This window comes from Cetorhinus maximus, chromosome 1, assembly GCF_964194155.1.
Source record: "Cetorhinus maximus chromosome 1, sCetMax3.hap1.1, whole genome shotgun sequence".
NCBI lineage: Eukaryota > Metazoa > Chordata > Chondrichthyes > Lamniformes > Cetorhinidae > Cetorhinus > Cetorhinus maximus.
The window spans coordinates 187,987,654-188,014,487 of record NC_135879.1 but is presented as its reverse complement, the minus strand read 5'-3'; the positions used below and the strand labels follow the sequence as shown (position 1 = coordinate 188,014,487).

Genomic DNA, 26,834 nt, shown 5'->3' with positions numbered 1-26,834 from the left:
GGAGGGGTAGGCACTGGGAAAATGCTCCACTTGGATCATTGGGGCCTTGGGGGTGTTCTTTGATATTTGTGGCCCCCTCTTTGGTGGATGGAGCCTCTTCCTCCAATGCCTGCCCACCCCAGCCAGCTGAAGGAAGGGAGGTGTGCACTCCCATGCTGGAGAGCATAACAAATCACCCTTAACTGGGGCCTTAAAAAACTTAATGACATCAATTCATGCCACTGCCACGCTATTTTCATAATTCAGCCCAAAGGTTCTAAAAATCAACTGGAATTCAAGACAGGTTCAGAAAATTGTGTTCAAGTCTAAGAATGCTCCCCTGAAACAAGCTCGAGTGACTTACTCCTGTTCCTGTGTGAATTTATTTCAGGTAATAAACTTGACTGGTAGCTTAGCCTGAATTCCATTGTCTGACAATGGTACTTTCCCACCCAACATAAACATGAGCCTTTGGTGCATCATGTTTTTCTTTCTTTATTGCTTCAAACGTACACATTTTAAAAAATGCTGTATTTAGTTTTAAGTAGATTGTTTGGTGCAATTGTACCACTCTGTATTAAGAAAAGTAAAACTTTCCAAATGAGTTAATATATTATTTGATAATAGTTATTGTTACAGGTCTCTACTTATTTCTGAAGTAGATAAAAAGTGTTCTCATCATTCTCACCTTTGCCTTTTCCTTTGCTTCAACAGATAAATTACAAAGGCCAAAACAGTACATCCAAACAAGGTCCCAAATATAACGGCCAGCGTGTCACCTACAGATACATAATAAATACATTTATTAGAACTCTCATTTAAAGGCAAAAGACCCTGAATTTCCTTTGGGATGGTGGGTCATGGGAGATCCAGTGGGGGAAATGGTTGGACGGGTGTTTTGCATCAGCTGCTATATCTATTTCCTGACCTTGAGCAAGCTTGGCGGCAGCAAGAGGTCAACACCAGTTCAATGGAACAGAATAAGTGGGGTTCACAGGGGCATTGCAGGCTATGGTGATGGCATGGAACGCTCCAGATGATAACAATGAAATGGACCGGCTCATAAAGCGGGTCGATTGCACATTGTCTCTTCCTTTTTAGTCAGACCTGTCAGCTTTGAACCCATATGGCTTTCAATCACATATTTTTCTCCACACCCCTCTAGCGATATCCAAGATGCCAAAATACTGTTACAGGCACTGTCTTGATTTATGGTATTGGCTTATTCCTGCCCTGATCATAAAAACTCCAGCCGGCCTAGATTTCCTAGATTTTTTTTGTGGTGGTCAGCAATTCCTACTCCACCAGGGCATGGTGATAGAATGGGGTATTTAGGGCGCAAGCAGTTGCTACCTTCAAAGACATGCATTCATTTTACTTCATGGTTGACTCAGTTCTATAGATCACAACCCCATTGTAGGGGTCTGGCTCAGATTACCATTGAGTCAGTAGACAAAGTGAACTTTATAATGGATTTGAGTCCCAAGATTGCTTGACCATTTGAATGAATTCCTACCAGAGGCCTGCAAGGAATCTTCTAGAATGGCTGCAAATTTGACCTGGAATTGGATATGTAAGAGTTTCCTGCCTTGCCTTACAGGCTGGAACTTGAACCCAACACAAACCATGGGATGGGGAACAGGGGCTCTTTAAGCCAGAAGCTCCTACTCTTTGCTGCTCAGTCAGCAGCCAGCATGGCAGCAGAACAGGTTTATGCCTCGTCAAAACTGCTGAAGTGGAGCCGGTCTGGAGATCCAAGAACAGGTTGGGTATTGGGTCCCCAAAGGTAGAAGGTGGGAGGCAGGGAGTCAAAATTATTTTTCTACTTTTTGGGGAAATCTCTATTTGTAAGGGAACTATGGGACAGTCGGGCTGATTTACAGGGGTTACCTGGTCTAGACCTGGATCAGCCACTCCTACCGGAATTTCCGGTAACACAAGTGGGGTTGCCATAGATGCACCTCCAAACCACTAAAATCCTGTTCCTTTCTTCTTTCCAAGCGAACTTCAATGGAATAGAATTCCACGAGACACGTGCTCCGGTAATTACTTCTGTGGTTTTTCTGGATTCTTGATCTTAAAGGTTTGAAATTTGCAACTACTGTCTCAATATTAGTGTTTCTCTATTTTTTAATGCCAAATTACAAACCTGACTCTCAAGCCAAGGAAGATGGTAAAAATAAGAATAACAATAGGATATAGTTAGCAGGGGGAAATGACTGTACAAACTAAAGAAGTTACATGTTGCAGATGTTAACTTGTGGAATAGATCCGGGCAATGAAAGGTGATTCACTTGAAGCATTCGAAAGGGAGCAGGACACATTCCAAATTTAGCAGGCAGGGAAGTATGGGTTTGGTTCAGCAGACTGATATTCTCTGTCATGCCAACCATGGCACCCATTGCTGGCTCCCCAAAGCAGCAACCTCAACTTCAATATGGATGACTCCAGTCACACTCTGGTTCTGACCAAAACAGGGCCACCAATGCCAATTCCTTTGCCTTCACAAAGTCTCCTCACCTGGCAATAATTTCCATCACTTGTCCTATCCAAACCACCATAGTGGCCTCTCTCCGTATTCACTTGCACCTTTATTGGAATACTAGTCTTTCTATCTAGAGAGTTATAATACAAGGGAGTAGAAGTCATGCTTCAGCTATACAAGACCAGGTTAGGCCACACCTGGAGCATTGCAATCAGTTCTGAGTACCACACCTTTGGAAGGATATCTTGGCCTTAGAGGGAGAGCTGCATGGAATTACCAGAATTAAACCTGGGACTGGATTTTGCCCTCCTCTGACAGTGAGTATGAAGGCAGGGTTGAATCGTAAAATGCATTGTGTGGCCTGCCTGCCACCTATCTGCCCGCCCCTGACCTATCGCCAGTTTTACAGAGGGACGGTGGTAGCGTTGGGTGGCCCACCTGCCCTTGGGCCTATTGAAGCTATTAAGTGGCACTTAAGTGCCTCATCTCATCCCCGCCACTATTTTATCTGCAACAAGGGGAGGCCCAGGCCAAGCGGATGGCCTGGCAGCTAGAGCGGGTGGAGGGAACTCCCTTTGGGAGTCTCCTGTGCCCATCAGAGGCATACCCCATATCCCCCCCCCAACCATTTCTCAAACCAAGCACCCCACCTCTCTGACAGCCCCCTGCCCCAGCGATACTGTGGGCTTACCTTCAGTCTAGCCTCCATAGCCTCCTCTTCTTTGGGACTGCCTGTAGTCCCAGCAGTGGCCACCGCTCAAACCTGGCGCTACTGGGACTACAGAGCTGCCAGCTGCTCCCAGCGTTAAGTGGCTGCAGGGCAGCCAGCTTTATCGTGGGAGGGCTCCCCACTGAATCTATAGTCGGGTGGGAAGGTGGGGAACAAGGTGGCCCATAAAGTCCAGCCCCTGGACTGCAGGGCTTAAATTACAAGGAGCAACTTGTATTCCCTGGAATTTAGAAGGTTAAGTGATAATTTGATTAAAGATTAAAAGGAATAAATAGGGTAGATAGAAAAAAACTACTTCCGCACATTGGGGAGTCTAGGACTAGGTGGCATAGTCTAAATGTTAAAGCCAGACCTTTCAGGAGTGAAATTAGGAAACACTTCTACACCTAAAGGGTGGTAGTAATTTGGAACTCTGTTCCATAAAATAACAATTGATGCTGGGTCAATTGTTTATTTTAACTCTGAGACTGATAGATATTTGTTAACCAAATGTATTATAGGACATGGGGGAAAGACCCGTATGGAGTATGGGCCAGAATTTTACGTTGATTGGGTGGGCGTGCGCCTGAACTGAACACATGTGAAATTATGTGAAATGATGTTGTGTGTGCGTCCCGATGTCATCGCACACGTGGGGAATATTGAGGACGGTGGGCGTGCATGGGGATCGGAGCAGTGCCCGTCGACAATTAAAGGGCCAATTAGGGTCATTAAAAACCCTATTGTCCACTCTCCTCTGGTTTAAGATGGCGTCAGGGATATTGGGCGGAATCGTCTGGACCCTGTTGGCGACGGGTGTCATGGTGGCGAGAAGGCCAAAAATCGGTTTTACATCATTGTGAAACCAGCTTGCGATCGTCTGCTCCACCCGTCAATGACGGGCCACATTTCCTGCCGCTGCACACCGGGAACCTAATTTCAATACTTTAGCATCTCATTATAAGCCCTGCTGCTGGAATCACCCCCCCCGCAAACCCCGGCTGGATCACTCGGGCACAGGATGTGTTTCACAACTGTACATAAGCGACGTGCACCTGGCGGGCTGCACTTCACTCGGGACTTTGAGGTTTGTTTGCTTACCTTGCTTCGGGCAGCATTCATGGTCATCAGCGCCAGTCTTCACAGGCAGCACCACTTCACTTCTAGGGGGCTCACGGCAGATCTCTACTTACAAGACCACCCATAAGGTGGGGGTGGCTTTTCAATGGCTGCAGGGCTAGTGCTTGCTTGGGGAAGGGGCAGGTGGCCTCAGGCAAGGGAGAGGCTGCAGGACGAGAGCTGTACTGGGGAAGGGGGGTATCCCAGGGTGTGTGTGGGGGCGCATGTTGATCTGTATAACTGGCCTCAAGATGGTGAGGGCTGAGGAGCCAGTCTCCAGAGGAGGTGAGGCCAGATGGAGATGTGAGGGTGAGTGTGAGAGAGTGAGTGGTGATGTCCTTTGAGCTGACAGTGAGTGAGATGCTACTGATGGGCTTGTGAGTGTGTGAATTTAGAGCGGTGATGATTGACTTACCTTGGTGCACAAATCAGATCATTCATCCGTTTTCTGCACTGGATGGCCAACCTCTAGTGTGCAGCATTGGCACTGACCACTTCTGCCACCGCCTCCCAAGCTGGAGTGTTGAGACTCGTGGGCCTCCTGCAGCCAGAGTGGGAGTAGAGGACATCGCGGCAGGGCCCCAGGCAACCAAAAGGTGCCACAGGGGTGTGTCACTGAATTGGGGGGTTGTGCTCTTTTTGGCTTTTGGGGCCATGTCTTCATTGGAGCAGTCCTGAGCTGCAAGCAATGAGAAGTGTGCACGCGGCTGCAGTTCAAATATGACGCTCGGTGTGAGGAACCGGTGAGGTAACGGTGTGGTGGGCAAATAGGAGGCAGCCCGCCAGTAAGATGGCGTGTTTCCTGTGGCTGCATAATTAACGAGGCAGGAAGGGGGCGATGCGACGAGAAAACCCGCCATTGCGGTCGATGGGTAAAATGTCTTTTTTCATACCCGCTACTGCACTTAAATCTGAGATTATTCCATCGATTGAAGTTTTTGAGGCTCTTGCCTGATTCAGGCAGACGGATCAGATGGAAGAAGCAAGTGACTATTTCAACCACTCAGTTCTGCTGAAAGGTTGTTGACCTGAAATGTTAATTCTTTTTCTCTCTCCCAATGCTGCCTTATTTGGAAAGTATTTCCAGCATTTTCTGTTTTAATTTTGTTTTCCGCAGTATTTTGCTTTTGTATTAAATTTAAAATCCTTGTCTTTGTCTCTCTATTACAATTCTCTATCCTCTTTTAAAACCTTCTCAATCCATCTCACCTTGCACTCTTTGGACATTGACTCTGGCCTTTTGTGTGTGTCCTTTGTTGGTGACCATTGGTGACAGCCTTCAGCTGTCTTCGGTCCACTCGCTGGAACACCCTCTCTAAACCTTTCCACCTTTCCAATCCTTTCTTTTCTTTTTCACTTCCCTCTTTTCCTTTATGAAGTTTCACAAAGCCCATCTTTTAAATCAGGTATATGGCGATTCCTCCTAATCCCTTCCTCCACGGCTTGATGACTATTTCCGTTTTTGAATTATCTTGGGATGTTTTTATATGAAAGGTGCTATATAAATGTAAGTTTTTTTATTGGAGGAAATTTAAAATGGTCATCGCATTTCCATATGGTTATTTGAACAAAAAGGTTTCCATCTTATTTTGCAACCCAGTTTAAGGTTTTGTCCCTTTGAAAAGTGTTTGTACAGTCTTTCAAGTTTATGACGATATCGTGTAAAATTTGGATCCTTTAGTTATTAGTTCATTGAGTAAATATTATCTGTTCTAACAAGAAATATGAGACATCTGTTAATATGTAGTTGTTAGCCAAATCAGAACCTGCAGCATGGAGTTAGAAGCACAAGGACTGAAGGATTGTTTTTGATCAAAAGGAAAACTCTTGAAAAGAAAAGCAGAAAATTTTAAAATACTTACCTAAAGTGAAATGGTTGCCATCTACTGAATTGAAAGAAGAAGAAAGAAACAGAAGTTACACATCGTCGAAATACACAGGATGGTACACCACTTAATAATAAACAGCACTGCGAAGAAATAATTTGGCAAGCTTTATCTTTGAAAGTAAAATATCCTTTTAATACACCAATTTTGGAAGAAGAAAAGAAAAGTCTGGATCTTGCCAGCTAATGAGAGTTATAAATAAAGTGCTTAGAACTGAGAGTACATTGTGCACCTAGTAAATGATGGAATCCAATAACAATCTTAAGGTTCCACCCCTGTCAGGAATTAGAGAAAAACAAACACCCTTTTCAGGCCCAGCTTTCAGACCCACAGTTTTAGATCAGTAATTTGATGCCCTTAAAGGTAAATTTTCCAGTTTCTCTATCAAGTTGTCAGATATTAATAGCAATGTTTTGATAATTTCATGTTGAATTACTTGTGATGTGGGCTATTCTTACACATATACATATTAAATAAACTACAACTGACTCTCACTGGATAAATGTATGACAGTGTGGAACTGAGCTATAGAGGCAAAGAAGGTCCCAGGTTTTCCCACTGGCCTATGTTGAGCAATTTGTTCCCAGCTACATGTGTTGTGGGGCTTCTAGAACTATGGAAATATACAAAAAAATCCTTAGGCTTTCCCATTCCCGGTTGTTGTCCAGCATCACCTGAAAGGCGTTTATTGATAATTCTGGTTGAGGATAGCATCAGGCTCAACATTTTTGACACTTCTTCATTGGCCCACTGATGCTCCATCTCAGTTTTTTGATTGGGATTTACAAGCATAAATCGAGTAATGCTGATCAGAGTAGTATGTGGAGAGGTGTTGTGTTGGATCACTTGGCTCACTTTATGCCACACTCAATTTCTCATGGGTGGCCGACCCTGTTGTATTCCTCATAAAGGTGGGCACATGTATTTGATTTAATTATTAATTTGAATGTGGGTGTCCTGTGATTTAGTGATGCAGGACGTCCATTCCTAATCCTGTTCTTTCGAAATAGATGTTCAGGATATCAGGTAGCAGAGCCATTTTAGACCTCAGGGATTGGTCATTGCTGCTGTTTTGTGAGCCGCCCCAGGTCCAGGTAAGGGTCCCATGCCCTGGGTTGTGAGCCATTTTCAATGATGGAATTAATGCATCTTCGGTTGTGATGGCGGAAAAGCTACAACCTCGAGGGACAATGGCTACTTACAGTCGAAGGATCCTTCAGGAAGGCGACTTGATTTCTTTTAATAAATAAATAATCTTAAATAACTAAGACGGCCTTTAAGCATTAAAGAGGAAGGCAATGGGAAACCACCTCATGTATTCTTTTCCGTAGTCATATTACTCCTTAAAACTGCAAATGGGAGGCTCCTATGAGTAAATGAAGAGGAAAGTGCAGGACTGCATTGCCGGGAGAACTAAGCAAAGGACCTACTCTCGGGCAGATCACTAGTACTAATCCAGTCTATATATATATATTTTTTTTTAATTATTTGTTCATGGGATGTGGGTATTGCTGGCCAGGCCAGCATTTATTAGATATGGCATGAACACAATAAAGTTAAGGTAAATGCATTTCTTCCTTTTCATCATCATTATTCTTCATCTTTTTGCTTTTTTCTGCCAGCACTTCACATTCTCGTAAGCCTTTGTCTCAATGGTTGTAATGCTCATTTTTGCCCGAGGTGTTATAACTCACACCACTGGGCTTCCCAATGGGAATTTCTCGATCTGAGATGTTTGGAAATAGAAGACCAATAAAAGAATTCCAGGCCACGTCATATCAACAATTGCCAGTTCCCTGGCCTAACCGCCTCCGGTTCACCATGGGCATCCAATCCCTCTACACCTCCATCCCCCACCAGGATGGTTTGAGGACTCTTCACTTCTTCCTTGAACAGAGGCCCAAACAATTCCCATCCACCACCACTTTCTGTCTGGCTGAACTTGATTTCTCACTCAACAATTTCTCCTTAAGCTTGTCTCACTTCCTCCAAATAAAAGGTGTGGCATGGCCCCAGTTATGCCTGTCTCTTTAGGAGATATGTGGAACATTCCTTGTTCCAGTCCTACTCAGGCCCCATCCCACAACTCTTTCCTTGGTACATCGATGACAGTTTTGGTGCCACTTCATGCTCTCATCTGGAACTGGAAAAATTTATTAGTTTTGCTCCCAATTTCCACCCCTCCATCACCTTCATGTGGTCCATCTCCGACACTTCCCTTCCCTTCCTTGACCTCTCTGTCTTCATTTCAGGTGATAGACTGTCCACCAATATTGATTACAAGCCCACAGACTCCCACAGCTACCTTAACGAAGCTCCTCACACCCCGCTTCCTGTAAGGACTCCGTCCCATTCTCTCAGTTCCTTTGCCTCCGTCGCATCTATTCCAATGATGCCACTTTCCAAAACAGCGCTTATGACATGTCTTCCTTCTTCCTTAACCAAAGTTTCCCACCCACTCTTGGTTGACAGGGCCCTCAACCGTTTTCGACCCATCTCCTGCGCCGCTACTCTCACACCTCCCCCTCTCTTCCAGAACCATGATGGGGCCCCCCTTGTCCTCACTTTTCATTCCACCAGCCTCCGCATTCAAAGGATCATCCTCCACCATTTTCGCAAACTCCAGCATGATGTCACCACCAAACACATCTTCCCCTCATCCCCCCTGTCAGCATTCCATAGAAAACATTCGCTCCAGGACACCCTCGTCCACTCCTCCATCACCCCAACAACTCATCACCTTCCCATGCAATCGCAGAAGGAGCAACACCTGCCTCTTTACCTCCTCCCTCCTCACCGTCCAAGGGCCCAAACACTCCTTTCAGGTGAAGCGACACCACTTACACCTCCTTCAATTTAGTCTACTGCATTCGCTGCTCCCAATGTGGTCTCCTCTACACTGAGGAGACCAAATGCCGACTGGGTGACTGCTTTGCGGAACACCTTTGGTCTGTCCACAAGCATGACCCAGACGTCCCTGTCGCTTGCCATTTCAACACATCACCCTGCTCTCATGCCCACATGTCCATCCTTAGCCTGCTGCAATGTTCCAGTGAAACCCAACACAAACTGGAGGAACAGCACCTCATCTTCCGACTAGGCACTTAACAGTCTTCCGGACTTAACATTGAGTTCAACAACTTCAGACCATGAACTCTCTCCTCTATCTTCACTCCTTTTTAAATCCCTTTTTAAAAATTTATTTTCATTTTTTATCTACTTATTTTTATTTATTTTTACTTTTATTCATTTATTCGTTGTTTTATCCCCTTTTATATCACCCCTTTTATCCCTATTTTCCTATTCCTTTTTCCCCCAACCACCATCCCTCCCCCACCCCATCCCCAACAGGGCCATCTGTTACTTGTTCCATGTTGTGCTATCACAGAGTGTTGACCCTTGTTCTGCTATTAACACATGTTGCTTTCTTACCTTTATGCCACTATCAGCACCTTCTTTTGCCCTTACCACTACCATTAACACTCCCTTTGTCCTTTAGTTCATGACATCTTTGTCAATCTCTCCTTTGCCCCCACCTATCGCTGACCGTCTATTCAGCTTCACCTGCTCCACCCCCCTTGAACAGTATAAATTTCATCACATTTCTACTTCTCTTTAGCTCTGAAGAAGGGTCATACTGACTTGAAACGTTAACTCTGTTTCTCTCTTGACAGATGCTGTCAGACCTGCTGAGCTTTTCCAGCGTTTTCTGATTTATTTCAGGCTTCACAGCTGCTGCTTTGAGTCCATCCTCCAGAAATGCTGCAATGCTGACGTATGAGGATGATGCAATGTGGTGACAAAGAGGGCCAACCTCCTTGCAGCCACCCCATGCAGCAACACCTCCATTCAGCAAGGGGACATGGAACATTTATCATTTGCCTACTGACCCTAACAACCGTCCTAACAACTGTCAACTGACAACTATTGCTAACTTGCAATAATTTCTTTCCAGAACCCTCTCTGGCCATGTTGGAGGCAAGAAATGTGCCTTTGACTGACTTATTATTACTGGGAAGGAGGAATATATAACTCAGCAGCAAAATTTTAGAGGCTGCAATCAGTTAAAGAGCAACATCCACCACCTTGCTGATAGAGGGGCCAGCAGCCTTGGGCAGGAGTATCAGCAGCTGGAAGAGCCCCCAGATTTTCCAGTGCCTCCTGGGAGGAGCCGCCAGAGTCCCATTAAGAATTCCTGGCCCCTCCACCCACCCCCTCAGGCTCCTCAAGCCCTCATGCAACTCTATCAACCCCTATGTCCCCTCATGCCCCTATGCCAAGCTCTGCCCTTTCACTCACCCCATGTCCCCTTTTGCTCCCTATGCCAGGCTCTGGCACTTCCAGGCCCATTCACGCACCGTACACTGTATACAACCAATGAACACCACAGTATAAAGTGGGATGTCTGAAAAAATGGAATCCATTGATCACTTTCTCCTATGAAAAGTAAAAGGTCTGGATGGCAGGCTAATAAAAATGTCAATCATCCAGGTCCTTTGAAGTTCTAAAAACCACAAACTACAAGCACTTGAGACCACTTACTTATGCCAATAAATGTTGTGAAATTTACTGCAGAGATCAGGAGCCTGAGCTGTCAATCAAACAATGTTTCCTCTGGAGAACAGGTGTTCTGTTATTCTAATTGCTATCTAGATTCTCAAGCAAGCATCCATAATGAGGCTTAGCTGAATGCCCAGACATCTATTAGAACAACAGAACACCTGCTCCCCAGAGGAAACATTGCTTGATTGACAGCTCAGGCTCTCTGATCCTCTGCATCAATTTCACAATGGTTGTTGATATAAGTAAGTGCTTTCAAGTGTTTGTGGATTGTGGTTTTGAAACTTCAAAGGCCCTGGATGATTGACACTTTTCTCTCATAGGAGAAAATGATCGATGGATTACATTTTTTCAGAGCTTTTTTTTTAGACACTTTACACTGTGATGTTCATTGGCTGTAGAAAGTGTGCAGTGGGTCAATGGACATGGAAGTGCCAGAGCCTGGCATGGGGGGCATGAGGGGACATAATTGGGGAGTGGGTGGAAGGGCAGCACTTGGCATATGGGGCATGAGGAGACATAGGGGGTGGGTTGAAGGGCAGAGAATGGCAGAGGGGGCATGAGGAGACATAGGAGGTGGGTGGAAAAGCAGAGCCTGGCAAAAGGGGCTTGAAGGGACATAGGAGGTGGGTGGAAGGGTGCAATTGGCAGAGGGGGCATGAGGCGGAACTTTTGAACTTACCTTTTAAAAGGTCCCCTCGTGCAAGCTAGGGTTCATGACTCCTCTGAGGGGTCGTGAACCACGACTCTTTAAAAGCCTGGCCTGACTCAACGAAAGTTGCGGATGAGTAGGAGGTACCTGTCTCCACAATGGAGCCCGGGAATTGGGAATCCCAGAATCAGGGTCCCACCTGCCATTTTTAAAGGGCTCTTGTGTTAACACAGCTCAGTGAAAACCCAGGCCAGCATCTCAGAAATTGCGCCAATTACCAGTAGGCACATTAGCACACACGGAATGGGCACAGGTGTAGATCTTGCAGAGAGTGACAAACAACCCACATTTCTAATACCCTCTACAATGCCTTCAGATGGGGAGGTTTCAGATATGGGCTTTGTTTCACTGTTGTCAGGTGGTTGGAAACTGGACTTTCTAATGCACGAATTCAAGAGCCACTTCAGGTCTCTGAGGCTCGATCCAGGGGAGCCAATTCAGTAAAACCCACCATTCAACTTTACATCACTCAATAAGTACTTTGTAGGAGTAGTAGATTAGGAACTGGAGTAAGGCGGCACAAAGGTCAATCACAATGAGAAGTAGATGTAAAAAGGAGTGAATTTTGTTGACATTTCCTGACAAATGTTGTTCAACGTATAAGTAGCTGATCCCATGGAGTTAGGAGATAATTTCTCTATCTGTTTTACATTCGACTTTGTCTACATTCTTTCATTCTCAATGATAGGCAATGCACTGCTCCCGCCATGGTGTGCTTCCTGTGTATGTGAAAATCTGCATCTGAAGCTGTGCGTGGTACTGATAATGAGTTGACCACAGTAAGTCACCTACGTCAGTTGGAGTCTATGTAACACTCATTTCAAATTATTTGTGCGCACAGTGTATCCACAGTGGAGTATCTATGGTTCACTCTCTGAACCCAAGCTGGGTGAGTTCCTGCATAGTCATCACTGTACTTCAGTAAGAGTTGACAAATGCAGCAGAGATAGGGGAAAGGGGAGGATATTACGGACAAAACTGGAGGTTAAAAACATTACAAATCCTTTTGGTCTGTAGATTATGATATACCAATTTACCTAAATTGAGGGAGGTGAATGGTTACAGGAAAACGTCTGAGAAATGTTTAACTGTAGTTAAGAAGTATTTCAGGACAGCGGTCTGTCAGTCTCATATTATTCGATTGAATACACTACTAGGTCATTGAAATCGTATCATATCTCATGAACTGACATCTGGTGCCCAATTAGAAACAACAGCATGTCTGGCTCTCAAAGTTCCAGTTGGAAAGGGTTGTAAAACTGCACCTAGCATGATAACCGCTAACACAATAAAACTATTTTCATAAATTACAATCAATCAGAAAAGCTGACATCAAGACTGCAAAACCCACCAAACATAACATCTCGACCTCATTACATCATCGATACCGATAGAAGTATCACTATATTCAGCTTAACAAAAACACTATTTGCATATTGCTCTAACAGTGATGTATACAACCTAAATTAGCCCAGGACTGCATTTAAAACAGTAGCATTTTCGGAAGACCTACTTATATTATGGATAATGTTTCCTTGCTGGATGTATTTGGGACATTACTTGGAGATGCACTAAATCATGTTGACAAAGTGATTCCAGCTTCAATCCTTAACCTGCACTGAGTGCTGAGTTTGCTGATCTGTTTGGGATGCAGAACTTGCCCTCAGTGCGTCAGTGAGGGAGAATATTAGCCAAGAATGATATAGTAGTAAATTCCAGCATTGGCACGGTCAGTTTATCTCAAGAAAATATAGCTGCCTTATAAAAGAGAATGATTTGGATAAAGTAACTGAACACATTTCAGAAGAGCTTAAGTCCTGGAAAAGTGTGGGCTGTTACACCAGGATTGCACCTTCCTGTGCCTTCTTGTGCTGGTCCTGCTAAAGTCTGTGTAATATCCATAAAATTTAAAGAAAAAGGTACCTAAACTCCTAATCTTTATGAGTCTGCATTGCTCTCCCATTCCTCCACCTGACTCACAATGCACCCCTTGCGCCTCTTTGAGTCCAGTAAGCCTCATCTGTACTAGCCTCCAGTGCTACTCTAGGTCTCTTAAAGACTGAGGAAGCAGGAAGGCCCAGTGTAGAGGGTCCTGACATCAGCTCCACCCCCTTGTCAGTGCCCCCCTAAGAAGTCAGCAACTAAGGACAGGACCTAGTGTATCCGTGTCCCGATACTTATTCAAGCTGCCCTTCCAAACCTTTAATAGACTATAGCTAAAGCCCAGTGGAACAGCCAAGGGGAATTTGGTCCCATATATTGATGATTGCATAAAGTTCAGCACCATATGAGACTCCTGAGATACTGAAGCAGTCTGTGTGCATAAGCAGCAAGCCCTGGATAACAGCTAGGCTTGGGTTGATAAGTGGCAAATAACATTTGGGCCAAGCAAGTGCCAAGTAATGACTATTTCCAAAAAGAGAGAATCCAGCCAAGTCTCCTTGACATTCAATGGCATCACCATCATTATCAACATCCTGGGGGTTACCGTTGACCAGAAACTGAACTGGACAAGCCATATAAATACTGTGGCTATAAGAGCAGGTCAGAGGCTACGAGTAACTCACCTCCTGACTCTCCAAAGCCTGTCCACCATCTACAAGGCACAAGTCAGATGATGGAATACTTTCCACTTGCCTGAATAAGTGCTGCTTCAACAACACTCAAGAAGCTTGACACCATCGAGGACAAAGCAACCTGCTTGATTGGCACCCCATCCACTACCTTCAACAATCATTCCCTCCACCACTGATGCACAATGGCAGCAGTGTGTAGGGCATGATTTCAAAATTTGCAGATGATATGAAGATTGGAAATGCTGTCAACTATGATGAGAATAGTCTTGAACTTCAAAATTACATAGACATGTTGGTGGATTGGGGAGACAAGTGGCAGATGAAGTTCAATGCAGAGAAGTGTGAGGTGATCCATTTTGGCAGGAAGAATATAGAGAGACAGTATAAAATAAAGAGAGAGACTCTAAAGGAGGTACAGCAACAGAGGGACCTCAGTGTATATGTACATAGGTCATTGAAGATGGCAGGGCATGTTGAAAGAGCAGAAAATAAAGCATATAGTATCTTAGGCTTCTTAATAGGGGCGTTGACCAAAAAAGTTAGGAGGTCATGTTGAACTTGTATAAGACACTAGTTAGGCCTCATCTGGAGTACTGCATCCAGTTCTGGGCGCCATACATGAGGAAGGATGTGAAGGCATTGGAGACGGTACAGAGGAGATTCACAAGAACGATTCCAGGGATAAAGAACTGTAGCTATGAAGATAGATTGGAGAGGTTGGGATGGTTGGGACTGTTTTCCTTGGAGAAAAGAAAGCTGAGAGGAGTCTTGATAGAGGTATTCAAGATCCTGAGGGGTATGGACAGGGTAAATAGTGAGAAACTGTTCCCACTCAAGAGAGCATCAAAAACTAGAGGGCACAGATTCAGAATAATTGGCAAAAAGGGTAAATGTGGTGTAAGGAAAATATTTTTCACCCAGCAGGTGGTTGGTGTCTGGAATGAATGAAAGGGTGGTGGAGGCAGGTTCAATTGAGGTATACAAAAGGGAATTGGAAAAGAGAGAATGTCCAAGGTTACAAGGATAAGGCAGGGGAGTGGGACTAGGTGGAATGCTCTTTCAGAGAGCCAGTGCAGATTTGATGGGCTGAGTGGCCTCCTTCTGCACTGTAAAGATTCTATGATACATTGCAGGAACTTACCAAGGCTCCTTAGGCAGCACCTTCCAAACCTCCTTACCATCTAGAAGGACAAGGGCAGCAGATAGATGGGAACACCATCACCTGGAAGTTCCCCTCCAAGCCCTCACCATCCTGACTTGGAAATATATCAGCCTTCCTTCACTGTCGCTGGGTCAAAATCCTGGAACTCCCTTTCTAACAGCACTGTAGCTGTTCCTACATCACATGCACTGCAGCGGTTCAAGAAGGCAACTCACCACCACCTTCTCAAGGGCAACTAGGGATTGGCAATAAATGCTGACCTAGCCAGTGAAGCCCACAAAATGAATTTTTAAAAAAAAATGGATTAGCTTTTCTAATCCAGTCTGAATCCCACAGATCACAAGCAGAACTTGCCCTTTTCATTGACCACTGACCCTGACACATCAATCATGTACATAATTGAAATGGTTTGCTGGCAGTATTCCAAGCTGTACATGTTTGTCTCTCAGTGAGGGAGGAAAAGGCCTGTGGCTGAACTTGGTCACCTGAGGAGCCATGTGACTGTCAGGCCCCCAGGCTGCAGTAAAACATTCATTATAAATTGTTTTTACAAACATGCCTTGTTTAGAGCTCCTGCAAATGCTCCTCTGCCATTTTAGCAATGCTGGATGCCATGAACATCACACCATTTAAATATGCCCAACTAAATAGGGGTGGAAACATTCTAGATTGACCACTCTATCAGGAGTGGCAGTCAATGCTGGAGACTCAGCAGATGGCTACTTGACCTGTCCCCAGCTCCATCTGTATGGAAAATCTTGGTCAATCACTCACCCACAACACCCCCCATCCCCACCTCCCACAAACCATGCACCAACCTAGTTCCCTGTGGTTAATTAACTTTGACTTAATGTATAGGCATCAAGCCATCAAGGGGTATGGGGGGAGAGCGGAAGTATGACATTCAGATAGAGGATCAGCCATGGTCATATTGAATGGCGGAGCAGGCTCGAAAGGCCAAGTAACCTACTCCTGCTTCTATGTTTCTATAGGCCTCAACCGAAGCCAGAGAAAAACGGCTACAGCAAACTTGATCAGCTTCAACATCATAAAACATTCATCCTCTTGTTTGATCTTGGGGCAAAGTCCAAGGTAAGTTTTACTGCCGCAATTAACTTATATGACACCCCATTCATTTCATCTATGGCGCAGCAAACTACATAAATTGAAAAAAAGGACTGATCTTGCCTTGCTCTTTCCTCAATCCTTTGGCCTTGAATCTGAGCATCTCTGGGTAAACACTTGACTCCTAAGACATAGAAATACTTCAGCAAACGTAGGACGGCCATCTCCGTGCTGAATGTGATTTTTGAAAGAGTTAATTACAACTTATTAGACCTATTATGGTAAGTTTTAAAATTAGATGGCCAAATATTAAAATCTGTTTTCGGTTCGGCTGGTAGAGTTAGATCAGCATAGGTTCAAGCTTCCTGTTTCTGTGGTTCAGGTGGTCTGTATAAGATACAATTCAAATAAGAGTAGGGAGTTCTCCTAGCATCCTGGTTAATATTTCTCCCTTAGTCAACTCCATAAAAAGATTAACTGGTCACTCAGCCAATTGCTGTGCACAAATGGCTGTCTTATTTCCCTACTCAACAACAGTCAACATTTCAAAAGAAGGTCGTTTTACTTGTAAGATAGTTGTTGGGATGATTCTAAGGCATGCGAAAAGGGAGATTTAAAAATATAAGTTGCTTCACAGGGTCATAGAATTATAGCAGCATATGGAGGCCATTCAGCCATTTGTGCTCATGCTAGCTCTCTGTAAAGGCAAATCAGCTAGTCCCACTTTCCAGCCCTTTCCCCATAGTCCTGCAATTTTTTTCTCTTCAGGTATTTATCCAATTCCCTTTTGAAAGCTACAATTGAATCTGTCTCTACCACACTCTCAGGCAATGTATCCCAGATCTGAATTATCCACTGCATAAAAAAGTCTTTCCTCGTGGCACTGTTGGTTCTTCTGCCAATCATCCTATTTCAGGGTTCTCTGGTTCTTGACCTTTCTACCAAAAAGAGCAGTTTTCTCTATCAATTCTGTCCTGAACCCTGATAATTTTGAACTATTAGATCACCTCTTAACCCTCTGTGAGGAGAACACCCCATTTTCTCCAATCTATCCATGTAACTAGAATCCCTTATTCCTGGAATCATTCTCAATGATCTTTTCTTCACTCTTGCTAAAACCTTCACTTCCTTCCTAAAGTGTGGTGCCTAGAATTGGGCATGATACTTCATTTGAGACTAAATTAGTGTTTTATAAAGGTTCACCACAGCTTCTTTACTTTGTACTTCATGCCTCTGTTTATAAAATCTAGGAACACCTATACCTTTTGAATTACTTTTTCAACATGCCCTGCTACTCTCAATGATTTGCGCACATATACTTCCAGGTCTCTCTGTTCCTGCACCTCTTATAGAATTGCACCCTTTATTTTATATTGTCACTCATCATTCTTCTCCCAAAATGAACCACTTCACATTTCATCTGTCACATGTCTGCCCATTCCACCAGCCTGACTAGGTCCTCTTGAAGTTTATCACGATCCTCCTCACAATACTTCCAAGTGTTGTGTCATCTTCAAATTTTTAAATTGTGCCCTGCACACCCAAGTTTAGATCTTTAATATAGATCAAGAAAAGCAGTGGTCCTAATACTGATCCCTGGGGAACACTATCTTCCTCCAGCCTGAGAAACAAACATTCACTACTGCTCTCTGTTTCCTGTCACTTAGTCAACTTCATGCGGCCTTTTTATTTCATGGGCTTTAACTGTAATGACAGGTCTATCATACGACACTTCATCAAACGCCTTTTGGAAGTCTACGTGCTCCACATCAAGCACATTACCCTCTTCAATCCTCTAAGTTACCTCATCAAAAAAATCAATCAAGTTGGTTAAACATGATTTGGTTTCAACAAGTCTGTGCTGGATTTCCTTAACTAATCCACACGTTTTCAATTGACTGTTTAGTTTTATCCTGAATTTTCGTTTCTAAAAGCTTTTCCACCACCAAGGTTAAACTGCCAGGCCTGTAGTTGCTGGATTTATCCTTCTACCTGTTTTTCTGACCAAAGGCGTAACATTTCTTTTTAATTTGTTTGCATATCTGTAATACATAATATGCTCAGGGACACAACTACATGTAAAGAGTCGGGGTAGAGAAACTGGGACAGTTTTGCAACTTTGAGGCATTCTTGCCAGAATATATTTGTGTGGGACACACTGGCCTCATTCTCTGCCCTCATTCCCTTCTCACCTTAAAGTACTTACGTCTATGTGAGCATGCTTAATTCACGCTAGAGGCGAAAATTATATCAAGAAAGTAGCTGTTTATAACAATTCTAGCATTTTATGCAAATAATTACATTTAAAAAATGAAAACAATGAGATGATCTTTTTATTCTTCAAATACAGCACATAGCCTGCAATCACACACACCTCATGAAGCCTCATAACACTTTGGGTAAGATTTTCGGTTCATCGGGCGGGGGCGGCGGGCAGGCCCAGGAAGCAGCCCTCCACCTGCGATTGGCCCCCAACCGCGTTTCCATGCTGGCTGGCCAATTAACGGCCAGCCAAGCATGAAAGGTGCACTGAGAAGCTCAGTGTTGCCGGGGTGGGGACAGGAGGAGGGCGAACGCTGAAGTTAGCGCGGGCGCAGGGGGGCGCACAATGAAAGCTCCCTAAAGGCAGATAGCTGCCTCAGGGAGCTGATGTATTTTAAACCAATGAAGAAAGTTTTTAAAATTCTGGAAAAAATATCCACACAGTGGACTCACTTACCTTAACAGGTAGATTTGAAAAATTCTGCCCAAACATTTTTATTCTTTAAAATTTAATTACGGAAGCCTCATCCCACCCGTGGATGAGGTTTCCTCAAAAATCCAAAGGCCATCTGGCCAATTCACCTGCCCACCAGCCATAACGTTGGGCAGGCAGCAAAAAAATACAGGTTAATTTATTGATTAATGACCTTAACAGGCCTCTTAATTGTCAGCGGGCGCACTGCCAACTTCTTTGCGCATGCCTGTCGACCAAAATATTGCACAATGACGTTGGGACGCTCGCCCTATGTCATCATGTGATATTTCACGCTTGGGCATGTCGGGCCCGCGCCCACACGCCGAGCGGAAAATCCTGCCTCTTAATTCTAAAATGCACTTCCTCTGTAATTCGTTTTTATCCTTTTCCTACCTAGAACTTTATTCTCACAGACCCCACTTCAAAACTGGAACCCTGGGCAGTTAAATAAATTCATACTGCCTGTTAAAATTCATTCACATACTATTTTTCTTAATAAGTTTTTGGATGAACAAAAGGCATTGGGATTCTAATTGGCTTAAACTGTTTTTTTAAGCTCCTCAGCAAATCAAAAAGGGGATTTTTAAAGTTTGACCTCAGTTCATTTTGAAGGTGACAGAGATGTGGATCAGAGCAGAACAAAAAACAACCTGTCAGTAAGCAACTTAAAGACACTGTCACGATGAATTATTCCAGCAGTGATGATTGGCAGCGTAAAAGGAATGTTCACAATGATACAAAATTGCAATGCATTTTTCTTACAGGTTATATTCACGTATAAAAAAAAGTCCCAGAAAAATCCAAAAAAGGCACGGTTTAATTATAACTATTTCTGTGTTAGACTGACGCATAAATCTAGAAATGACCGTACCTGATTTGTCGTCTTCATCTAATTTAACAGAATCTTCCATAGGAACTGTGGGCAAAAAGAGTTACTTTATTTATTCGAAGAGCAAGATGGTGTTCTCAAATTTTGAAATTGACTAGTAAAATTTGATTAAATGTGCTGAATATTTAACCTATAAAACATTCACAGAGTCATTAATCAGTAATTATATAGGCAAAGGTTCCATTTGGTGTCCCAGTCACTGTTACTTTTTCTTTCAACTGGTCTCTTATGGGCTAGGATCAGCTAATTAAAACGACTGAAACAAACTCCTGACAGCTACAATGTTATAAAATTTGCATTTGGACTTTCCTGATTCTGTGTATTTGCTTTAAGACAAAATCTAACAAGGGTAAACTTTTCCATCATAATTGATGCGGATCTAAGAAAGCATAAAACAAAAAAGATCATTTGCCTGTTCCCCTTCCACAGACCATGCAAAATGCACTCTAGTGTGGACAGGGGAAGGTTTTCCATTTCCCTTTCCCCCAGTTTGGTGCTGATCTGGGATAGGCAGTGGTGGAAGATAAACTGGGAGTACTGTTCTGCTTAGCACTGCCACGAATGGGAATTCCTGACTGAAGTGATGGTGACCATGAATACACCTATCCAAAAATTGCTGGGAATATTAAAATTAGTCAGTAATAATAGGTTGACATTGTGAGCTGAATTTTCCGCACATAGGGCAGAATATTATCAGTCATGCAGAGGCGGTTTTGGAGGCAGGAGGGCGGGGATTTTGAAATGTGCATGTGGGGTTCTTGCCAAAGGCAGGGTCAGATTGGCATCAGGTATTAAGGACCCACCTTGGGGCAGGTTGGTCACGTCATCGGAATCTTCCCTATGGTGGATGGGCTGCTTCCTGAGGTTGAAGCCCAACATGTGCCTGGAAGCAGCACGGGGACCAGCAAGGCCTCCTTTAAATCCACTCCCACCATCCCCAGAGCTGAAGGAGCCAGTGGAACACAGCTGCTCCTGCAAGCCAGCCTGTGGCGTGGCTCCTCCTCTATAATGACCTCTGGTCACTGTTTATTTAACCTTGTTTTGAAGGTTCCACTTTAATGATTAAATCCCTCACCAAGAGCGGAATCAATCCATGCCGTGCCCAGTGGAATGTAACTTTGTTTAAAGAAAAGGCATCCTGCTGACAATCCTGCCAGCTCCAACATGCTTCTGACAATCCTGCCAGCTCCGACATCCCTTTGACAATCCTGCCAGCTCCACATCCCTTTGACAATCCTGCCAGCTCCAACATCCCTTTGACAATCCTGCCAACTCCAACATCCCTTTGACAATCCTGCCTGCTCCAACATCCCTTTGACAATCCTGCCTGCTCCAACATCCTTCTGACAATCCTGCCAGCTCCCCTCTGCTGCTGTGGGAACCTGATGACTGTCATAGCAATTTTGCAACCCTATTTGATGCAGATTCCCTGGTGCAGGCAGTAATCCTGCTGGGAGCCCTTCTGAAACATATTAATAAGGCTGAAATCAAGAATCTCACTCAGGCCAGTGGCAGGGAAATTGGCTAGGTGCAGATCAGTCCACGGTGCTAACTTTACATTGGATATCACCAAAGCAGAAAGTCCCAGTTGAGGTCCTAATATTTGGGCTTCATGTGGTTGGTGAGACTTTTTTAAGTCATTGTGCACTCCAACCTGAGTGGGAAAACCAGCACAATTTTCCCATCAGGTGAAGGCCGGTCAGAATCTGCTGGGAAGAAGAAGAGGGCACAAAAGCTACGATGCGTGTTTTTGTTGTTGGGCCAGAAAGTGCAAGGGTGCCACAAGGGAGGTTTAGATCTCTCCTGTCCTGGATTCCTCCTTCCCTCCCTGACCCCCTTTCAGAACCCCTCCCCCGCATCTACCTCCATCCCAACATGCCTCCAAGGGCTGCTCAATTTTCGAAAGGCCGATAACCACTTCTGGCCCTCTTCCCGCAGGGAGTCAACTGGTGGCAGGTTCATGAGGCCTAGCTGTTAAAATTGTTGGTGTTTCATCACAATAACGGCCGGGCAACAAATTGACTTGCCATCTTCCATTGGAAAATCACTGAGAGTCAAAATGTACCCTGGAGTGTTTTCTCTCTCCACTTAAAAAAATCATTTTGGGAGTGAATATGTTACGCTGGTGGAGAATGGGAAATGGAAAATCACCAAGTATAGAATCACTGCATGTTTGGCACAGGAAAACATTTATTGTCAGATTTTATAATGCTGACTGAAAACTTGACAAAATCTTGTATTTACTTTTTTGGAGGATGATTTGATTTTGATTTACTGGGGAAAACCACTACAATGCCATTATAAAATTTGTTACAATTCTTTTATGTAATATTCCAAATCCCCGTTGTAACACTTTCAATAAACATATTGCTTCAGGCACTATAAATATATTGCAAAATATATCAAACTAATAGCGTAAAAATCGAACAGCAAATTTCAAAAATGGTGACCAATCACTGCCATACAATTTAATTGTAAATATTTTAAAGAGCACATTACATTTTATGTTCTAAAAAACATTTTGCTTAAATATTTCTTTATATTTCAGTTTCACAATTCTTTTCATTAAATCAAACAAACACATTGCAAAAAAATCTGTTATTTACTTTACTGGATAGGACCGATCTATCTATTTAAAAAAGAATCGCTTTTTAAAACAGAAAGCAGATTTAAAGATCCATTTCAGTGAGTGGTGCATTTTCAAGGTGAATAACCTATAATAGGCCATAGTATAAAACTGTAATGGTGAGTTATTTTGTACCTTGTATAATAATATAAGCAGTAAATAAAGAGGGCATGAAAAAATATCACTTTGTTGTGAGTGACAAATGCAACAGCCGGAAAAGGGGCTGAGACGTCTCAAGGAGATTCAGCTACTCATTTATCTTCCACTCTCCCCTTGCTCAACACATCCTCCTGGTCAATGACCCCATCCTGTATAGAGTTGTGATCAAAGAGTTTCCTCTTGCCATTCTGCGATTTGTACATTGTGTAATTGCAACTGGGTTGATTGTGTATTTTGGACCCGACACATTAGAGGCAGCACTGCACCTGGCCCGAAATGCTTCAACATTCAATATTACTGCTAGAAGCTAGGCAGGTTCATGTTAATGGGGATGAAATTTACTTTTGCTTATTAGTAAGGCCTGCTGCAGCAATACTCCACTCCCAATGGGACTCAATTCCCCACCGGAGGTGAGGGAGCCTGCCTCCTGTGTGATCCCTAAGGCTAGAATACAGTGACAGAGGACATCTGTTCAGCCATGGGGTCTCACTGTCTTTTCCTTGAAGTGAGGAAGGTAAGGACACTTTCTGGTTCATAGGTCTATTTACAGGAGTTGCCCTTAATATGAAAGTTGTGGAATATCAAAAACGCTCAGTCTAATTTTAATTTCCCCTGCTTGCGGGAAAGGAACATTAAAATGGTGATAGCATGCAAATAGGCCTGGCGCCATATGACATTTTAGCAAGTGTGTTTGGCCAGTCAGCAAGATCCACTTCCCAAGCACAAGAACCTCGTTGTGTTTCTAATGTGTGGTGTCAGTCAGACCCTGATTCTAATTAAACTTTGCATTGTCAGGTCAACAACTGGTGCTAGCCTTGCCTGGGAAACTTGGCACCATGAAGGGCCAAGAAGGTAAGTCATAATTTTTTTTATGACTTCAGGCAGCAGCATGCACTGATATGATATAAAGCAAAGCAAACAGAGGTTTACTGTAAAAGAAAGGGATTTCGCAAGATGGGAAAAATATCCCACTAAAACTTGGCAAATGCTGTGTAAGTATATAGTTATCAGTGGTAGTAAATCCATGAAGTGCCACCTCTTTTTAAAGTTAGGAGCCTAACCCAAGAATTGTGAAATGATTATGTGTTTTGATTTTTTTTTAAAGGACGGGATACAGAGCACGGCTTCCTCAGTCTATTACTGCATTATATAAATCAAACAACACACCCAGTTACTCAAGGTGAAGGTCAGGTCCCTCATGAGCATTGTAACTATTATAGATTCTGAGTCACAGGTTTGTAAAAATGTAGGAATCATGGGTCAATCTCTCATTCACACCCTAACTTGTAATTAAATGATCGAAGAAAGGGGTGTGAAAATGATATAATGACTTAATATGAAAAGAAAAATTGAATTAATCATGCATCTTTCAATTTCCCTTTATTACACTCTAAATTATCAATGACTATTATTTTTAGCTACTGACTGAACAAAGGTACCCATTAAGGGCCATAAGATGCGTCACATCTGATAACTGGAGGTATTACTAATTGATTATAACATGTTAAATGGTGATACATGACCAGTAGCTATAAGTAACTCTCTATTATAACTCTAGAAATATTCTTACTGGCACTCATGGACTAAAGGCATTTGTCCAGCATTGCACTAAAGGTTTGATTTTAATTGCCTTTTAATGGCGTCCTTCTGGCTGTAACCATTCTATAATTCATTCTATGGACTTCTGGCCCAAGGTAGAATAGGGGCTTAAATCATACAGGCTAGAGGAGCAAAGTCCAGTCCCTGGTCCGTGCTGAACGAGCTTATCTCAGCCACAGCAAAAATTGAGGTTCTATCCTCGGCTTCATCAACCCTGAAATAAGGAAGGAAAATTCCGCCAGGCTTTCCATGCAAAATTGGGAACCTCAACCTGAGGTATCCTGAGGCCCTGCCCAGCCAAATAAAATAATGCCTGTACAAGCCTTCAGCTGCCATGCTGCATTTCTTCCTCCAGAAAGACTTATAGTCAGGGTAAGGTGAGGGCATTCAGAAGGTTCAATTTGAATCCAGTCAAAAGAATAAGCTGATAGATCAATCTTCTAAATGTTAAAAGGTCCAAAACAGGTTCCTTTCCTTTCAGTAATCATTAGAGTGAAACATGCAGCTTATTATTTTGAACAGAAACAAAAAAGGCAGACATAAAAATAAAAGATACATTTTGTAATTAGCTGGACTAACAAAGACAAATACAACTACATGTCATGTAGGACACTAGTTCACCCATTCATAATGTACACACAAATTAGCCCTGAGAGTTTTATAAAGATACAAATAATATTTTGTTTCTGACAGAGTGACTAAAATGATGACCATTAATTTTGGGGTTTACTGATAAAAGATCTAAAATCCTGAGGAAAAGATTGATAAAGATAATAACCATTTAACACATTTACAGTTTATAACTCATCCTCTCCCACAATACCCAGGTAAACAAATTCATTTTTATGTATTCTGTTATAAATATGAGACTTGTAGGATTGTTATGTTTTGGGAATGTGGACAGGATTATTCGGATGGCAGGCTTTTCCGCCCTGTCTTTTGAAGAGTTGATGGGGGAAGCATCCTTGTCGATCAAAGCGGCCCCACGGCCATTGACGCTCTGAGGAGAATTAATTGGCTGGAGACAAGACTTCCTCCTTCACCTGGGTGGGAGCTAATTTGATTGGCCAGCAGCCCTGTAGTCTCAGCAGCACCAGTAGCAGCAGTGGCTAGGAGTGGAACTACAGCCTAAGTCCCAGAGTTCAGAATCAGTAAGTGCCAGGCTCTTACGATGGGAAGGGGAGGTGAGGCCCATGGGCGGTGGGGATAGAGGGTCCCGATGGAGGGGCCAGGGGAGTTTGGGGCACCCACAGGTGGCAGAGCCTGGAGGTGGGCCGATGTTGAGGGAGGGCCCCCCCTCCTCTTCACGCTTGAATCCCTAACAGGGTGATTTGCAGGGAATACCCCTGCTCCTGAACTCTTTCTAGCAGGATCAAAATTGAGGCCCCGTGTGGCCATTTAATGGCTTTAATTGGGGCTACGGTGGGCGGGGATGCTGTACTCAGCCTTGTTAACCCCCCCACGTAAAATTGTGTACAGGTCAGGAATGGATGGGTGGTGAGAAGGTCACCTGGGGCCACCCACCAACAAACCAGCCAGCGGTGGACCGCAATATTCTGTTCTGTCTTTAATTTAGCATAAAATGAAGGGGGTCATGTGACCTGTTCTGAAGTCTGCCTGACAACAGTCCTGGGTGACTTGACTGTTGAAGATTAAAGGAAGGCCCGGGTTGTTTTGCTGGAAAGAATGTGAAATGTGACCCTTGGAGACAATAGCAGCAGCATCTGTGTTCACAGTGGTTAGACTGCTAATCTCCAAAGACCCAGGAAGGTGTTGAGAATGTCAGGTTGTAAATGTTTATACTTTAAACTGTCCATTTACTTCCAATATAGAAGAGAGTTGGGTCAAAAGGATAACTAATCAGCATTTTTACCTGGATACAAAGTCCATTTGATTCACGTTGTCATGGAGATGAGCTGTGAGTGGGGAGAGTCATTAGGAAACCATTGAAGGATTGGGTTACAGGCTTTCCTAAACTATCACTGAATCTCTCAGACAAGTCAGTCTGCCAGGATCCAGGGGGAGAGAGAAAGCTAGAGGCAAAAAGTCTCTATGGTTCACCATGCAAGAATGTGGGAGAAATCCCACGCTCAGATTGAAAAGACCAAATTCATGAGGATTTAAATCAAGCCTGAAGGATTTGCCTAGCTTTAGCAAGAGTGAGGAACACCAGGGAAAACCCTCACTGTGAAAGATAGTTCTTCGGTTATAAGTTACCATACAGGCATAGGAAAAGAATGGAAGCAAAGTCGTGGGAGCTAAAAGGCACTTTGAACTGGGCTCGGGAGGACTGAATGTCGACCTGAGGGACAATGTAAAGTATAATTATGAGGCGGAATTTTCAGTTGTGTTTGAATAAAAGCATAACAAATATTGCCCATTATTCCCTGTCTTTCTCAATCTGTGATGCATTGTAACATTTGTAACAAAAGTGCTCTTTATTTCCTCAAACTCTTGAAAGTTGAGCTAACATCAAAATGAGCACATTTAGAAAATCTCCCCTCAGTGAGTCAGAGATGAATGTATATTGGCAGCTGGGAGGGAATCCTTTCTGATTCTTTATCACAAGTG

At 43.5% G+C, this 26,834-nt stretch overlaps 1 protein-coding gene across 2 annotated transcripts in view; it reads right to left on the bottom strand.

The window, feature by feature from the left end:
• The window catches only part of ca9 (carbonic anhydrase IX), a 138,130-nt gene that overhangs the window by 13,189 nt on the left and 98,107 nt on the right, over nucleotides 1-26,834 (bottom strand). The window contains exons 9-11 of one of the 2 annotated variants that reach the window (XM_078550970.1): nucleotides 19,862-19,906; nucleotides 6,155-6,178; nucleotides 668-758 (exon numbers count right to left, since the gene is read on the bottom strand). In XM_078550970.1, the coding sequence (XP_078407096.1) occupies nucleotides 668-758; nucleotides 6,155-6,178; nucleotides 19,862-19,906 (160 nt within the window). The remainder of the gene's footprint in view (nucleotides 1-667; nucleotides 759-6,154; nucleotides 6,179-19,861; nucleotides 19,907-26,834) is intronic. The other variant, XM_078550959.1, reaches the window with a different exon arrangement.